We start from the raw sequence: 18,396 nt of genomic DNA, 5'->3' as shown, positions 1-18,396 counted from the left end.
CCTTTTTTTGCATGCCTAATAATTGACTTAAATTTCTTTTGTCAGAGCCTGTGGTCCGTTCTATTCCATTCACTGGGGCAGACCTCTTTATATAGTTTCCTTGACTTGTGTTGTTAACCATGCAGGCATTCTTTTAGACTTCACAGTGCCTTTCCTAACCTGGGGAATGCATTCTAACTGGGCTTCTATTAGACTGGTTTTAGAAGAAGAAGAAGAGATTGGATTTATACCCCGCCCTTCACTACCCAAAGGTGTCTCAGAGCGGCTTACAAACTCCTTTTCCCTTCCCCTCCCCACAACAGACACCCTGTGAGGTGGGTGGGGCTTAGAGAACTCTGACACAAACTGCTCTTTTTCAAGGACAGCTGTGCCAGAGCTTGTGACTGACCCAAGGTCACATCAGCAGGTGCAAGTGGAGGAGTGGGGAATCAAACCCGGTGCTCCCAGATTAGAGTCCGCACACTTAACCACTACACCAAATAGCTTCCAAGCATCCTCTAGGGATTTGACTGTCTTGTGTTTCCCTTTCCAATTCCTTTTAACTATTCCCCTCATTTTTGTATAGTTCCCTGTTTCGAAATCAAATTTTATTTTATTCGAAATTGAATAAAGTTTTGGACATTAGGGTAACTTTCCACTGGCATGAACACTGAACTTAATAGCATCTTGATCACTGTTCCCAATTGGTGCAACAACCTCTACATCTCTCCAGGTCTTGGGCACTGCTCAGAACCAAGCCCAAGATCACTACCCCTCTCGTTGGCGCTGTCACTAACTGTTCCAGTGTACAGTCATTTATAAGCTGCAGGGAGCAAGGGCACCTCAGCCTGCCATGCTGCAGGCCCAGTCTGCCCTCACAGCATTTTAATATTATTTTCAAATAGCAGTGGCATCCTCATAGCCACAGGGATGCCTTCAAATGCAGCCCATTAGACTGCATACAGTGAAAGCAACAATGTTCGTGGGTTTAACAGAACCTTTAAAAGCACAGAGCACTGAGACTGCTTACCTCCACTAAGATGTGGATAAATACAAATGCTAAACATGTCACCATGACTGCAAATTGACACCTTTACCAAAAATAAGTCTTTATTTTCATCTGAATTATTTGGAAAAGCATTTCAAGCTGCAATGATATACAGAAATACATGTGCATATTATAGGCAGACACTCAATAATTTATAGAACATAAGCTAGAGGCCAGAAACACTTGGTCTGAACCTCTACAGGCTTGATTACATATGGATAAGATCCATTTAAAAGTTTGGTTTAAAATATATTGGAAGCCCATGTACAATTTGAGGAAAGGCACTTAGTACTGCTGTTTCCAGAACATGATTTGTTTGTCCTCCCCTCCAGTGATAATATTGTTACATTGCTCATTCATCCACATAGATGTCACCGGACCTAAAGAGGAGAGATTTAGCCAATAAATGAGTTATTTTTTGATTGTCTGAATATACTTGATTTAGTGCTAACATTGCAAAGTACATTCCACTGAAATACATTTTACATCCAAAGGCTTGTCCGAAGAAGGTTAGGAGCAGCTGAATAAACTCCCTTTTATTGCAGTGGGACTGTTTCTAGATTATAGGTTTTAGATGTAAAATCATTTTTCATAAGCCAGCAACTATTGAAAATGATCAAAAGCCATCGTCCAAACCACACACAACCTGCAATGGATCCCACTAGGTTCTAGAAGACAAAGTTAGTGGGCCCCTTCCCATAAGTCCCTTTTAAAGCAAAATGAGCTAATTCAAGTTCAACTTCTACCCACTTATTCACTGTACAATAAGCATTAAATTTAGGTCGTTAGTCATTCAGTATTACAAAAGCTTTCACTAAAATCAATAAATGAGAACATACCTGTATGTCCTTTGATTCTTTCTACTATTTTCCCTCCAACTATATCCCAAACCATTAATTCTCCAGATTGACTTCCTGATAAGATAGTATTGCCATCCCACTTGAAACATCTGTAAAACCAGTTTTGGAAAGCACATGGGAATAAAGAGATTATATAACTAATTTTCTCTCTCCACACATTATACATTTTTAAGCCTGGCAAATGTTCCAGGTATATTATGTTTGCACACACTACTCTTACAATTTCTCACGACATTTGCCGTTAAGGAGATATCCCACCATTGTTAGGCCAACATATAATTCTGTTCAGAAATTCCTTCCAAAACATTAATACCACAGCATAGGATTGGGGGACTGGCATAATCGCTTCACTGTACATGAAAGGCAATAAAGGAGACCCTAATAATTACAGACCCATAAGCTTGCTCAGCATAGTGAGCAAACTTTATGCAAAACATCTATTATGGAAATTCAGAGACTGGTTAGAAAATGATTTCTGTATGGTGGACGAACAAGGTGGATTTAGAAAAGGTTGCAGTACATTAGATCACTATATGATTTTGGACCACCTGATTGCCAAATCTAAGTCACGTGTATCCCTTTATGTGGCCTTTCTTGACCTTAAATCAGCCTTCAGCACAGTAGAGTTATTTTATGGGATAAATTAAGCTCTAAAACATCGGTTGGCATCTCTTATGTTCTTATGTTCTTAAGTGTATCCCTTTATGTGACCTTTCTTGACCTTAAATCAGCCTTCAGCACAGTAGAGTTATTTTATGGGATAAATTAAGCTCTAAAACATCGGCAGGCACCTACTCTTTCTTATCCAGGTCCTTTATAATCAGACTTTGATAAGGTTAAAATATATCCCCCAAGGGGACCTGATAGATCAAACAGGGTTGTCTTTTGGCCCCTCTTCTTTTTAACTTTTATATTAACAACCTGGTGGTTTACATTAACAAGCAGGAGTGTCATCCTCCAAAACTTGGTAACAAACATGTTGGTGTTCTATATGCTGATGATGTGGTTCTTCTGTCAAAAACACCTATAGGCCTTAGAAGAGCACTTACATTATTTTCTGAATATTGCCATGACAATAGTTTAGAGATAAATTACTCCAAAACCAAGGTAATGGTTTTTGCTAAAAGGTCACCAAAATCTTATCACTGTACTCTAAATTCTTCCTCTGTAGAACAGGTTTCTAGTTTTAACTATCTGGGGTGTTTGTTCCAGGAAAATGGCTCAAGATCTAGCAATATAAGCACGGTAACACTAAAGGCCAGCAGGCGTGCTGGGGCTATCCAGAAATTTTATTGGCACAAAGGGGGTAAATGCATAATAGAAGCCCTCCATTTGTTCAAGGCCAAATCTCTCAGCCAACTCACCTTTGGTGCCCCTTTTAATATCACTTCAGATTTTAAAAAACTGGAGGCTGTTCAATCTAAGTTTCTGAGAACAGTCCTCCAAGTCCTCCCTGGTACTTCAAATGCCTTGATCAGTATAGAAACAGGCATGATCCCAGTAGAGGCCAGGCTTTGGATGTTGGCCATTCAATATTGAACTTTCACTTTTTCCTAGAGGGTTGGGCAAGTGTAATTTTCCAGGATACCTTTGTCCCGCCTTGGCTAAGGGCCACTGAAAAAAACTTTCTCACTTTGGCCTCTCAAAACAATTTCTTAGCTCTCTCACATACAACAAAGTGAGAGAGTTAGTGAGACAGAGAATCCAGGACACAGCTAGACAGGAGGATCTTAATAGCTAATGCAAATGGTGAGCCCTCTTAGAACCACTGTATAAGGTAGTGCCTATGCCCTGTCTTTTTTATCAAGAAAATCATGAGGGGAACGTTTACCCTCATCAGATGGGATGCGCTCCTTTCAGCGGTTACAGAGGGGAGGTTTAATAAAAAACTCCTTGCTGATCGTATATGTCCCTGTTGCAATGATGGAATTGAAACTTTAATGCACATTATATATGACTGCAGGGCATATAGCCACTTTCGTTATATTTTCTCACTCTCTACAACTACTCTATCCTTAACTAGTCAAAAGATGCAATTACCGAAGAACCTTCTAGAAAGTAGGCACCCTGAGGTTACAGCTAAACTTGCCAGATTTGACTTGTTAGCTGTAAGGACTAGAAAGCTGCTAGTGAAAGGTGAATAGATGTAATTTGTTATAGGATTTAACATGTTTTACTTGCATGCGCTATTTGATATTTTCATTTTATGTATTTCATTTATGCTTGTGGTTTTATGAATTCTGACAAATTTAGTTTGACTACTGTATTAGAGTGCTGGCTTTTTGCTGTGAATAAATTTGTTTTGTTTTTTGATATCACAGCTTTACCTTTGTGGCTGCTCTGAGGCCATGGAAGAGATAATCATTCCAGTTTGCACATCTGTCACTTTGAAGTAGCCGTCTTCTCCTGTGCTTAACAGGTGCCGGCTATCTATAAACAAGACAATTATGCTATATATTGTATTCAGACATACTTTACAAACAGAAAAATAGTATAGAGGCTATAGGGCATAAATGTTAACACGTGAAGCACACTAATTTTAAAAGAATGAAGAAATTTCCCTTATGCATTTGAATGTGATTGTCAAGGAAGCAAATCCAGTCAGAAGGGAAGGTCTCCCCTTGGCAGTGCTCCCCAACAGGGTGCTTATGGGCACCATGCTCCCACCAACACCTTTCTTGGTACCCGCCAAATGTTTTTAGAAAGTGGGTGGGGATGTGTGGGGCTTTGGAATTTCTGATGTTTATGGTATGATGATGATGGTGGCTTTATGTGCTTTACCTGTGCAAACAGTAGAGTGATAGGGACAGTGGTGTGGCCGGTAAAGGGGGATTATTATATTGCTATCTTGGATCGGTTTTAAGTACTGATTTACTGTTGATTATATATACTGACTGTATTTTAAATGTTGTATAAAGCTGTACATCACCTAGAGCCTGCTTGCAGGGCTGGCGATTCATAAACTTAATGAAATAAATAAATATTTTAAAAAAAACACCATGGAATTTCCTTCTGACTAAACAGGATAGGTCAACATGGCTAAGATACTTAAAGTAAGTACCTAAGTGGAACTTCTACTGAAGTCATTAGATCTTTCTAATTTGAATATATTTTTATAATTCAGATGGAAATTGATAACAACATAATTTATGTTCCTATCAAAATCTGGCCAGAATCTCTTACTATACACATCACATGTTCAATGAGTCTTGCCAGCCCTTTAGCACCAACTGCTGTTACACAGAAGAAGCCAGGAGAAACATTTTTCCTCCTTTTGGATAAGTGTGTTAGATACTTGTAAAATGAAGACAGATACTGCCAATGAAGGTTTCTTAGCTCATTATGTGTTATTTTGTGTGTGCAAGAAAATATTTTAAACAATATGTTACCTTTAAAAGACATCCTGCTAAACAGAGTTTCTGTCTGAAATGATGAAGAACTACTATCAGAGTCACTGACATTTGGTGGTTGGCTCCGCCTACTGCAGCTGCCATTTTGTGGCTGACTCCATCTCTCGTCAGGGCTATTTTTGGGCAGGAACGCACAGGAACGGAGTTCCGGCTGGCTCTCAAGTTGGCCACGCCCAGCAGGAACTCATTAGCATAATAGGCCACACCCAACAGCAGGAACTCATTAGGATTGGCTACGTTAGGGGTGTGTGGCCTAACATGCAAAGGAGTTCCTGCTACAAAAAAAGCCCTGGGTTTTGACAACAAACAAGGTAAACAGAATAATAAGCAAAAGGTGGGTGTGGCTGGATAACCACACTTCTGGTAACATGGGGGTGCGTCCTAACGTGCTAATGAGCTGTGCTGGCAGGGGTGTGGCCTAATATGCTAATGAGTTTCTGGTGTTGGGTGTGGCCTATTATGCTAATGAGTTCCTGCTGGGCTTTTTCTACAAAAAGAGCCCTGTCTCTTGTGGTAGACATTTTGCAGCTGTGCCCACCACCCTTTCAATGTTTCAAATGTGCCTACAGCCTGAAAAAGACTGCAGCCCCCTGTACTAGGGGATACATTTAGGTATAGTCAGACTGCGATTAACCCTCAAATTAGCTGTTCTGGGTTGGCTCACGGATATCTGAAACACTCCCCAGATTCCCTGAATAATACTAATTTCATCTTCTAGAATTTAAAGAATTTTTGGGTGGCACAGGAACAGGGAGGGAGGGAGAGAAAGGACCAACTTGTGCTTGGCTTTCAGCTGTTGTGGCACACAGTCCCTTTAAACTGTAATGGGCCTTCTTTAATGGGAAGATATGGTCTCTGAACTCAAGCTAAGAGATATGGTTATAAAACAGATAAAGCTGATTCATATCAAGTCAAAGCCTTGGCCCATGTAGCTCAATGTGAGCAGCTTTCCAGCGTTTTAGGCAAGGAAATGTCCCCCTCAAACCGCCACTTAACTGAAGATGCCAGGGTATTTTTTCCTACTATTTCTTGACACACTCAGGTTGGTTACTCCCTCTCTGATTCAGGATTAAGTTAGGGACTGCAAGTTATGAGGAGACAGACTGAATTGTTTTAGAAGACGGTGCTTTAATAAAACATACCGGGACTAAACGCAGCATCAAAGACAGTCCCTACATGGCAGGAAAGCTGATGCAACATTGTAGCAGTAGTAATATCCCAGATACTAATGGTGCCTTCTTTGGTTCCTGATGCTAGCAGAGTATGTACATCATTCAAGTGGATTGTATTTACCTAGATATTTAAATACATATTACATATTACATCTTTACTCATCATTCAGACAAGCATTCTTTAAAAAAACAACAACTTAGCATCTAGTAAATGGTCATTTCCCATGAAAATTAGCATTTATTGACATCTATCCTCTTGAATGCCAACGTTTCACTACATAAATTGTTGTTACAAACTGTTTTTCCGAACATACTCTGCCCTGTTATCTTTTATTAGGCACTAGGTGAAATCTATCCTGTTCACATTGTATCTGGGCAGGATAGAATTACAGAAATGGCAATAGTACCAAGTACCTCACAGGGTGTTTGTTGTGGGGAGGGGAAGGGAAAGGAGATTGTAAAGCACCCTGGGACTCTGAGTGAAGGGCGGGGTATAAATCCAATCACTTCTCTTCTTCTCTTCAATATCAGGAGGCACCCACTCCACTGCATAGTAAAGAATTCATAAAACAATCTAGTTGTCCCTGGACTTACTCCTTTGGGATTGGCCTATCAAATGCTTTCATTGCTGGCTATGCACTGTAATAAATTCAATTCATTCAATTCAAATGCTTTCATCTGAACATTAACTGGAAGCTGATGAGCCAAAGTCTTCCATGTAGTCCTCAGTGGAAGTAGTATAGCATTAAAGATTTTCCATTATGTTACACATCAATATTTTAGCAATCTGACCATGTACTTATTTCTACAGCAAAAAACGAACAGCAGAAACTTATAATAACTAGGTTATTAATTTTATGTTTTTAAGTTTTTCTGTTTCTTTCCAGTGCATGAAACAAAAATGAGCACATTTATAAGACCTACTGACCACTAAAGGCATACTTGTTTCTCTTTAAAGAGTCACTTAAAATATTTGTATACTGCCATTTGCAGTTATGACCTCCGAAGTTCGTGGCTATATAAAATACACCTTCACACCAACTTTCTCCCTCTTCTACTTGTGCAGAAGATTTCATTTTTAAAGACGCACTAAACACTACATTCTTTGACATGTACATATAAAGTACAGGCACACAAAATAAGAAGCTGGGGCACAGATCCAGCACTTCTATTCTTGCACTAGGGGAGCCTTTCTCCGATACAAAAAGCATCCTGTCACTGCGATGTTTCTTGCATTGAAGGAAGCCTCCATTGTTAGTGGAACAGAAACAGTGGATCCACCCCAGAGTCTAAATTATCAACACACTCTTAATTACAAGCAAAACAAACTGATATATTACAGTCCGTTAGTTCTCATATTTTACTTTGAAAAACATTCTATGATTGACATGACAGCCACCATTTGTCAATTTCATCGAATGTGTATACACAGTAATCAGTTCTTTGTGCCACAGTAAGAGGTTTCAGATAATGTATAGGTCACTGTCTGCTCTTTAGCTAATATTTTTGGGTTGGATCTACAGCAGTGCACACACACACACTATTATACTCACACTAACATCATGTTCCAACTCAGCAACCAATTCAAAATGTTTCTTAGTGCCCAACAATTCTTCAGGGACACAGTGCCACACCTGGAACAAAAATATCTGGGTTGTTCTACAAGGGACTGACATAAGTTTCCTTTTCATTCATATCTGCTTTTTTTTTTGAATTACCTTGTATGTTTCCTGGAAGTTGAAGTTAATTTAGAACAATTTAGTTTCTTCACCGGGGGGGAGGCTTAGATCCTAACCTTTTCTGCTTACAGAAGGTACTTCCACCCAGAGAACTTGTGTGTATGTGTTTCTGCCATAGTAGGACTTCGTTTTAGGCTTAAATACTATTCTCTCAAATTGTATTACAAAAATGGGGACCCGCAATACTTGCGGGAGCAATCCCCCTTATGACTCAGGGGGAGACTTGGTGGTGGTGGGAAATGAGCCAGGTATCCTCCCCTGCCGCTGCTCAGCCTGGCATAACTACCAGCATTCTCCTCTGCTGCTGCTGGGCTGGCACAGCTGCCAGACATTCTCCACCATTGTGGTTAGGCTGCAGTAGCTGCCAGGAGTCCTCCTCCTCCACCACTACTGAGCCACAGTGACTCCTGGGTGTCCCTCCTCCATTGTGACCCTGTCCCTGTGTGGCCTCTGCCACCGCAGCCGGGCTGGTGAAGCTGCCAGTGTTATTTTATGCTGAGGCTGTGCCCGGTGCAGCTGCCGGCATCCACCACCGAGCTCTAGCACCTCCATTCTGAATAGGTAAGAGTGGGGACCCGCAAGAAACTTGCAGAGAAAATGCATCCCTTTCCCCTCTTTGTCAGAGAAGGAAGAAGAGGTAAGGAAACAATATTCCTCCCTCCCCTTATCTGTCAACCGACCCCCCAGTGTTCCCTCTAAGTTGAATTAGTGTGAGCTAGCTCAGGTTTTTAGCCCCCGGCTCACACATTTTTGTCTTAGCTCAGGAAGGATGGCTCCAGAGCAAACTAATTTATGCAGTAGCCAAATCCCTTGCTCACAACTTTAATGCCAGTAGCTCACAAAGTAGAATCTTTGCTCACAAGACAGTGGAGAGCCAGTTTGTAGTGGTTAAGTGTGCGGACTCTAATCCAAGCCAATCCCATCCCCCCTTCTTTCTCCTTCCCCAAGCTAATGCCCCCAATCTTTCCCTTTCGCCCTCCCAAGCCAGTTCCCCCTTCTTTCTCTTTCCCCCTGCTTCTTTTCCTCTACCTTTTAGCTGGCAGTGGTGGTGGTTCCTGGGAGCTACTCCAAGCCTAGAGCAGCTCACGGAGGCAGCAAGGCCTGGAGCCTCTTCCCAGTGTTCCCTGTTGCCATGACTGGGCCCAGAGCACCTCCCAGCATTCCCCACTGCTGAAGCTGGGCCCTGAAAAGGGCCTCAGACAATGCTTTTTATTTTGGGGGGGGGATTTAACCCCCCCCCATGAATTTTTTTAAAGATTTCAGTTTTTTCTGCACACCTGTGGAGTCCCCCAAGTGTACAGAACTGTTCAGCTTCCATGTGGTCCTGATCCACAAATTTAGCTATCCACAGATCATGGCCATGGGTACCTAACAGTATACATATACTACTGCCAATGCACAAGCAATGTTCCCTCTAAGCTGTGGAGTCTTGTGAGCAAAAATTCTACTTTGTGAGCTACTGGTAGTAAAGTTGTGAGCAAGAGATTTGGCTACTCTATAAATTAGTTTGCTCTGGAGCCATCTTCCGTGAGCTCAGACAAAAATGTGTGAGCCGGAGACTAAAAAGCTGTGAGCTAGCTCACACTAACTCAGCTTAGAGGGAATACTGTGCACAAGTATGATATGCATGCACTGGCAGGCCTATACATTATATGGAGTCTGCCTGAAAAGCTTCTGCCCGCCTACAATGTGAAGAATGGCTTGCCATGTGAATGGTTTCCCACTGTATAGACCCGAAGACTCCATAGCTTAGAGGGAACACTGCTACCCACCATGAGGAATGTCTAGTCGTGGTATTATATGGGAACCTCTACGCACAGCTTGGAGGCAATTTATGTATCTAACTGGCCAATACATTACAAACACTGCAGGAAGCAACCACCATGGATCTGTCTGCTCAAATAATTTTCATACATACAAATAAAAGACTGATTATATAGCTGCATCTGATGAGAAAGGGCTTCCTTTGTGTAAAGTCACAGACCATGTAGTTTCCAGAATAGGATAATCAGCAGTCCTTCCTCAGAAGAGACAATGCTACACAGGCTCTGTAGGTTTAGGCCATTGCTTTCACTATTACAAACTCATATCACATGAAGAAATGTACATACTTTAACAGTCGAATCCCAAGATGCAGAATATAAGTGATCATTGTGCCAGCAGATCTTGCTGACAGCATCATCGTGGCCTATTAAGGTGTCCTGTCGTCTTCCGAAGGCAATTGAGTAGAAATAGCTAACAGAAAAGTATAACAGGAAAAAGTATTACAAAGAGATGAAAATATTTTCCATACTAGTTTCAGAAAGCTAATTTTATAAGCTTCAATTAATTTGAAGCTCTGATTTTCAAATAGTAGTTCTAATAAAGTAAAAGCTTTGTTATCCGGCACTTGTTTATCTAGATCACTCACTTAACCAGCACTGCCCAGAGAAGAAGCTCCTCCCTCTCAGCCACTATAACCCTGAATCTTTTTGCATGCGCGAGCCACCTCTCCAGCTGGCCAGCTTGATGCCTCTGGCTGTTGCTGGACTCCTGAAAGCCGAAACTGCCAGCTGACACCATCTTTGAGTGCTTCCTTATCCCTCAACCTGCTGGAGAGCTCCCAGGCAGCAGGCTTGCTGCGTAGGAAGGCTTTGTTGCGCAAAGGAAAGGTCCCGGTGGGCAGTGTTCCCTCTAAGCTGAGTTAGCGTGAGCCAGCTCACAGTTTTTTTAGCCTCTAGCTCACAGATTTTTGTCTCAGCTCAGGGAGAATGGCTCCAGAGCAAATTAATTTATGCAGCAGCCAGATCACTTGCTCACAACTTTAATGCCAGTAGCTCACAAAGTAGAATTTTTGCTCACAAGACTCCACAGCTTAGAGGGAGCACTGCCAGTGGGGTAGGTTTGGTTGCTGTGCATTCCTCTGGGTGGATGATGGGGCAGAAAAATAAGCTAGAGTATTTGGCACATGTGGTTAACTTGGCAACCCCCATTCCCCATGAGTGCCGGACAACAAAGCTTTTACTATATACAGAAAGGAAACTCTTAATACCACTAAATTTAAAGTGGTTACATACATATTGTTGTCCCATGAAGAACATATGACAGTGGTATCCCCTGGAAGAATTAGACAGGATGACAAAGCCTGTGACAAAAGGCAGACAAGATCGTGTTCAGTATGATGATAGGTACACAAGAATAGGTTCTGAAGAAAGCAGATTTTATTGCAAGCACTTTGCATCCTATAAGCTCATGCTCCGGCAACAAGTCTTTCACCTATACAGGAGAAATCTTGTTGCCTTGAAGTATGCTACGGACAACATAGCAACAGAAGATGAAGGCTGCCCTGTGCAGAGCAGAAAGACCTCTGTTATTATACTTTAAGTTACTCCAAAGAAAATACATTCTGTGCTTTCGTATGTTCTTACGTGCACAAAACAAAGAGAAAGCTAAATCAGCCTAGGTAATATGTTCTTTAACTAATTCAGTTAGCCAGCTGAGATTACTGGGGTTCTGCAGGGCAGGCTAGAGCTTTGAACAAAATCTTTTTGTTGTTTGACAAGAGGCCAGCAAGGAGGCTTAAGGCTTTTTTATTCTCATTGTTCTGTACTGGCTGCACAGGAGCTTAAAGAACAACTTTCTTGGCAAAAAAGGGCCAGTCCTTTTGCCCTAGAGCCATCTGTGCCATTTATATTAGCAGTCTACATAGCAGTAAACAGGTCAAATACTACAGCTCAGTGGCTCTCTTTATAAGTGATACACTGTGCTGTATATAGTTTTTTTTTTCTTGACAGAGATGTTTCAGCAGGTCAAACTCTAACTCAGAATAATACAGGTCTGAAAGACTGACCATGCTTGAGAAGGACACACTCCTCTGGAGCATTTTTGATTCGGCAGAAAACATCTTCAAGGTTGAATCTAACACAAATTTTGAGGGAAGAATAATGAAAAGTAAATCAATGTGATCAGTGGTTGCTAGATTTGACTTTCCAAACCCACCGGGATCCAAAAACATATTGACCAGCAGAAGAAACATTACAGCTTGTGCCAGGGCTTTTTGGGGGGGGGGGGATAAAGAGAGGTGCTGGAACGCTCAAGAAGGAAATGAAGTTCTCAATCTGTATACTGAAAACTCATGAATTTTTAAACATTTAAAAAAGTATTTTGTCGAAAATGTTCTGAGACTCCGTTCCCGTGCATTCCCCCAGAAAGAAAGCCCTGGCTTGTGCACTCCTCTATGCAGATGCTCAACTGCTAGTACAAGGAAATGATTTGTGCATGGGGCAGAGGAAAGAATCAACTACGCATGGAGATTACTGTCTGTGGAATATTCAGCACATATAGAACAAGATTTCTGGATTAGACTTTATTTTCTTCCCACAATGTCTGACTGCAGTTTATTCATGCAAAGAAAAAAGCTTTTCTGCAGGTGCCATACAAGTAGACTTCTTGATTCTAGCTGACATCAGTAAAGCTACACACTAGGCATAATGAACTATAGGAACTACTGAATATTCAGATTATCCAAATACACTGCTGGATAGGAAGACAATGGGGAAAGGAACTCACTGCCTTATTTTGAAGCCTGTGAACTTCAAACTCTGTGCAGCCAGGTACATGGATCTGTCTGCTGATGAATGCAAACATTTCTGGGGAATCCCAAAGGATAAGAGAAGATTCTGGCTATATTCTAGGGCACACTTTCAGTTTGCACAGAGTGCCTTAGGATATGTGCCACAGCCACATTTGCTGCAGCTGACTATTACAGGGAAAACTGAGCACTGCAGACAAGCTGATATTTCACAATCCAAACTGCAACAGAGAAGTGATATAAATTATGCAAATCTGTTCAGTTTGCATAACACTATGACATTTTGTTTTATTTTGTCTATTTGACTGATCATGGGGAAGGGTATAAACTATTCAGGGAACTGAAGTTCCATCACCATTGCTGAAAGGGCTGTTTTCTAGTCTAAGATTGCAACAGGCATCCCTGATAGGCTTCCTGAGTATATCGCCACAGTTGTGAGGTCTAGAAGCTTTCTTACTTAAAAAAAGAGAGAGGGAGAGATTCTCAGGAAAATGTATCCTGTGCCTACTGTGCACCTTCCCTACTTTGCCAGAGAACTGCAGCACGCATGAAGAGGCCTCAAGTTTCCTGAGAACACAGCTGAAAGCTAAATTAATAAAATATTCAGATGTATTCATGAACAGTTTGTGTTCCTGCTTATACATATTCACGGGGCTACGCAGAGTCAATTCTAAGGCAATTTAAAAGCAATCTATACACAGATGATAGTGCCTCTGAACACTTTTCATACTTCTGAAGGTAACATTAGCCTACCTTGAGATGTAGAAAAAATGGAAGACTTGTTGGAAGAGACTGCAATTCCAGTAACTGCCCTGTTGAAACAACAATATTGTGTACAGAATGTTTGGTTAACATCTAGAAGTCCAAATTTAATTTAATTCCAGAAGGTTTAGGGTTATCCTATACCACAAGATACCCTCCATGTGTCAATGGTGGTATCTGCTCCAAAAACTGCTGTAGTCACCAGAACTTTCTAGTTGAGGCCTGGGTTATATATCTTGATCCTATAAAGTCAATCCCCCCCCCCACACACACACACCAATCCCGATCCAGTTGAAGGACTATACTTTTTCTTTGTCCATGAAGGGTGTACATGTGCTACCAGCAACAGAGGCTGGCATGCCGGCCTCCCTTCCACCTGTTTCTCAGCTTACTTACCCTTTGTGAATCTTGTGTCCCTCCTCTAGTTTCAATTTGGTAATACTGTTCCAGGCAAGAGTTATGCTTTCTTCTGTTAGATCTTCAAAAGACTCTTCACCAGGGGAGACTAAAGCAAATGGGAAAAACGAGTAATAGAAAGGGCTGCAAAGTTACGATTCGTATAATTTAACCTAACTGAAGAAGCTGAAGACAGATGGGAAACACAGCCCTCTGCTGCGTTTTTCCTTCACGTCACATTTGTGCTTATAAGATTTTTTTCCCTTGAGCCTTTTATGACTACATTGCATGTACCATTTTATGACAACCCATCAAGATCCAGGAGTAACTGACAGATATGCTGAAACATGGATGACCAAGACCAGGATGTTAAAGCAGATGAAAAGTAGAGAAAAAGCTGGTACATGCAATTGTCCTGTAAAGAGCTAATAGTGTCCATGATTCTTCCTAGGTCTTTCTATCTTCCCATCACAAAGTACCACTATATTTTTCTAGCAAGGGAAACGAAACACTTTAAGATATCATTGAGTCCTTGGCAATTGAAAATTTCTTGATGGGACAAAACAATAATGTTAAATCATTTGAAAGATCAAGTACTCGAAACTACTAGTAATATGCAGGACTACCAATTTACCTGGTGACTCTGTCACAGAGATGCTGCGGCTGGATGCACGAGACAAACTTTTGAATTTGGGGACTATCCTCTGAGGGTGAGGTGTTATAAACAGCTGTTTAGGAGTCTGTCCAAACTCTAAGATTTGTGTCAGCAGTGCTACTCTTTCATTTGGGTCCATAATTCTTCAAGAAGGAAAAGATACAATAAAAAAAGATGATAAAGCTGTTTTATACCAAGTGGGAGCCATTAGCCTTGTATATTATGACTGACAGCAGCGCTTCAAGGTTTTCACATACAGGTTTTCAGCCCTGCTGCCGGGGATCCTTGAACTGAATCATCAAGCAGTTTTTAGACCAATTAAGACATGCATTTTCTCCGCTAGTTTAGCCAACACTGCCAATGCATATACGAATTCAACAGTACTGCTTATCTCCTACCTTGCACACTTACACAGCTACATTTTTATTTGAAATTTCTAATTACTTATTTATCATTGATTTATTTATTTAATTCAATTTACTAGGCTGCCCTTCCCTACAAGCAGGGGCTTACAACAAATAATATACAATCTCAATACAAAACCAAATTAGAACAATCCAATAAATAACAGTAGGTAAAAACAGTAAATGTACAATATATAAGATGGTGGAGAAATCCTAATTCCCCAGCCTCACTGTGGAAAGGGGTTATGAGGAATGGTGAATTATATGAGAATGCCAGAAGAAGTCCCGTTGCTGTCCTCAGCCAAAGGCCCAGCGGAACATCTCTGCCTTGCATACAGAAAGGTACCAGCTCCCGCAGGGCACGGATGTCTCCCGGCAGAGCGTTCCACCAGGACAGCCAGACCTCCCTCGGGCCGGGGACCACCAGCAAGTTCTTATTCCCTGGGCATAATGCTCTTCCAGGGACATACTGGGAGAGGCAGTCCTGAAGGAATGTAGGTTCCTGACCGCTAAGGGCCTTAAAGGTCAAAACCAAAACCTTGAACTTGATCCGGTGCTCTTATGTTTTAATGTGTGCACTCCTCCCACCCCCTCATCATCTTCTTCCTGTTTATATATCAGGTTAATAATTTATGGGAACAGCAGTGTAGTTCAGAAAATTCAATGGGGCTCGTGTTTCACTTCTTGTTACTCCAGATTTCCAGGGGCCCCCCCTTATTTCTCCAAGCTGCATGAGATGCCCCAGTGCCATAATAACAGGGCATCCCATCAAGTGTCTGGGAATGCTATGGAGCTCCTTCTGATATTCTGAACTGCACAAGCCCCATTCTCTCCAGGCTCATGGATAAAGGGTATCAGAAGCAAAGCAGAACCATTGTACTGCTTCAGTATCCTCCTAAATAAATTGCCTTCTTCCCCTTTTAGTGGCATTCATTACCTGTTCAAATCAACTCCTCCTTCATATGTTAATGGATGAAATACTAAAAAAAGATATAAGAATGTTATATATTATTACAGAGTCCTGCTGTAATACTAAAATACTGTGCGATTTCCACACTGACATTATTTTGAGTAATATCTAGCCTGGCTGTAGATGGTATCAATTTCTGCAACTTAGTTTTTGTTTAATTTACAAACAGATATGTAAGCTCACAACCCTTTTTTCATGTACCCTAGACTATATATTACAATAATTCCAATTCAGTAAAAAGCTACAGAAATAGAGCAGGAAGAGATCTTTCAGGTCAAAACATCTAGCCCTTTTTCAGAAGCAGAAATCTTACCCAGCTGCCCTGGTAAAAGGACAATTCACTCACTCCTCGGAAATCTAATCCACCTAAACTCACTCAATAATTTGCGTATAATAATTTTTGGGTAAAACCTATTCCTGCTCCTCTCAAGTTCTGCCAACCACCAAGAAAAATAATTCTGGTAACTGAAGCCTATTATTTCTCAGCATGTTATGTCTGGGATAGATAACAACAGCTCATTGGTCTTTGGGCAATCATTTATGCATTTGAAGGTTTTTCAAAAACTCCTCTAGATTGATACATGTTATAAGCATCTGAGGCTTTCACATGAAATCATCTGCAGGGATAACCACCATGAGTTCAGAACAGACATGCTCTGCACACAATGGGTTGATTTGTTTAAGCATTTGCTGTACATATGTAGCCACTGTATGCAGACAGCTTATGTCCCACAAGAAAGTTGACTGAACGAAACCAGCAACATACAGCAAACATCTTATCAACTATGGGTTCCATTCCACAATAAGTAATCACTCCTTGGAATTTCCCCCTGAAGATCAGGATCTGGCCCTAATCAAATGTAATTTTAATTTTTTTAATTGCAATTTTATTTCACAGGACATAAAATTTATGGAAATGCTTGAGTCAAAGTGCCTATAAGCATATTCTGATTAAGATGTCAATTACAAAAGTCAAATGTCAAACCTTCCCATTTGCAAGGTATTCTATGTTGTCTTTAAACAAAGTTCTAATTAGATTGCTCTGTGTGGTGCTGCCTTTGAAAATTGTTCAGAATCTTCAACTGGTCCAAAATGTGGTGGCCAGGCTACACTGCCAGAGATTGGTTACAGGGATCATATCACCCCTGTACTGAAAGTTTTGCACTCGCTATTCATTTGTTTCCACACACAATTCAAAGGGCTGGTTCTTACCTTTAAAGCCCTAAATAGCTTTGTACCAGGGTACATGAAGAACCATCCCCTCCCATACAATCCGGCTCTCATGGTAACAGCCTACTTTACTTACTTTTAGACACCGACTAACAAACATTTCTAATTGTGGATTTCATCTTATCTTTTTAATGGTCTGCTTCTGTTTACAAATAGTTTTTATATTGTTTATGTGCAACAGCTTTTTAAAAAAGTTGCTTGTGTTTTATACACCATGATTTTCAATTGTAAGCCACCTCAAGCAGGGCTCTGAAGAGATAGCACAGAAATATTCTAAATACATAAATATTTACAGTCTCTTTTCTTGCTATTTCAACTTCTATGTCACACTTTTCATATACCCAAATTTTTAATGGAGATGGAGGCAAGACATTTTAATATTTCTCTAATAATTTCTGCATCTTTGTTTTGTTTTTTTAAATTATACTCCATGAAAGTTAAGCATTGGAAGTCCCACTAATTTCATTGGAAGACATTTAATCATGTGTTTACTTCTCTTTGACTTCAGTGAGACTTTAAAGTATGATCATGCCCATAACTTAGATACAGAAGAGCAATCACTATGACATAAAACACTCTATACTCAAAAAAGAAAGATGTGCCTATATAACAGGAAGTTGATGGAATTGCCACAGAACATAAATTTGCTTTTGTAGTCAATGCTTTAAAAATTTTGAGTTTACCATTCTGGGCTGCAACAGCTTCATTTCCCTTCTGTTTGTAGCCAAACACTAAGTCAATCCATTCGTGCAGATGCTCTGACACGTATTGGCTTTCTAAAGCATCTCGGCTCTTCTGAAGAAAGTCATCAGCATCTGAGACAGAGGACACCAGAGGGTAAAAACAAGAAGCCTCTGAACAGAATGAAGGCCAAGTACCACTACAGAACTCAGTCTATTTAGTCAACTAGGACTCCATATACCTGATGCCCACGGGGGAAGTTCTACATTTTCAACCATCTTTCCTCCTTGGGTCCTGCCGAGGTCCAGATTAAGATTATTCACTAGGAAACTGGAATCATTTTCATAGAATTCAGGAATTAGCTGGAGGAAATAATTTAAAGAGTATGGGAAATGGTATAGGCAGATCCAGGGTTTGGGGGACACACACAAAATATGCCACTCAGTGCGAACAATCACACCTTTTCCTGCCATTTGTACAACAACTGTATACTGTTTCTCCAGCAGAAGAAGAAAGCAAA

The 18,396-nt window shown here is 40.8% G+C and overlaps 1 protein-coding gene across 1 annotated transcript in view; it reads right to left on the bottom strand.

Annotated features, from left to right (window-relative positions):
* Positions 1-1,071: 1,071 nt before the first annotated feature.
* The window catches only part of NSMAF (neutral sphingomyelinase activation associated factor), a 55,868-nt gene continuing 38,543 nt past the window's right edge, over positions 1,072-18,396 (bottom strand). The window contains exons 18-31 of the mRNA XM_015412859.1: positions 18,118-18,238; positions 17,879-18,010; positions 15,933-15,975; positions 14,571-14,734; positions 13,937-14,045; positions 13,532-13,590; positions 12,038-12,105; positions 11,265-11,332; positions 10,320-10,443; positions 8,023-8,103; positions 6,440-6,590; positions 4,215-4,317; positions 1,867-1,976; positions 1,072-1,407 (exon numbers count right to left, since the gene is read on the bottom strand). Coding sequence (XP_015268345.1) covers positions 1,313-1,407; positions 1,867-1,976; positions 4,215-4,317; positions 6,440-6,590; positions 8,023-8,103; positions 10,320-10,443; positions 11,265-11,332; positions 12,038-12,105; positions 13,532-13,590; positions 13,937-14,045; positions 14,571-14,734; positions 15,933-15,975; positions 17,879-18,010; positions 18,118-18,238 — 1,428 coding nt within the window. The 3' untranslated portion in view covers positions 1,072-1,312. The remainder of the gene's footprint in view (positions 1,408-1,866; positions 1,977-4,214; positions 4,318-6,439; positions 6,591-8,022; positions 8,104-10,319; positions 10,444-11,264; positions 11,333-12,037; positions 12,106-13,531; positions 13,591-13,936; positions 14,046-14,570; positions 14,735-15,932; positions 15,976-17,878; positions 18,011-18,117; positions 18,239-18,396) is intronic.

This window comes from Gekko japonicus, unplaced genomic scaffold, assembly GCF_001447785.1.
Source record: "Gekko japonicus isolate JY-2015 unplaced genomic scaffold, Gekko_japonicus_V1.1 scaffold1233, whole genome shotgun sequence".
NCBI classification, from domain to species: Eukaryota; Metazoa; Chordata; class Lepidosauria; order Squamata; family Gekkonidae; genus Gekko; species Gekko japonicus.
Note: the sequence above shows the minus strand (reverse complement) of the source record. Positions and strands in the feature narration are given on the sequence as shown.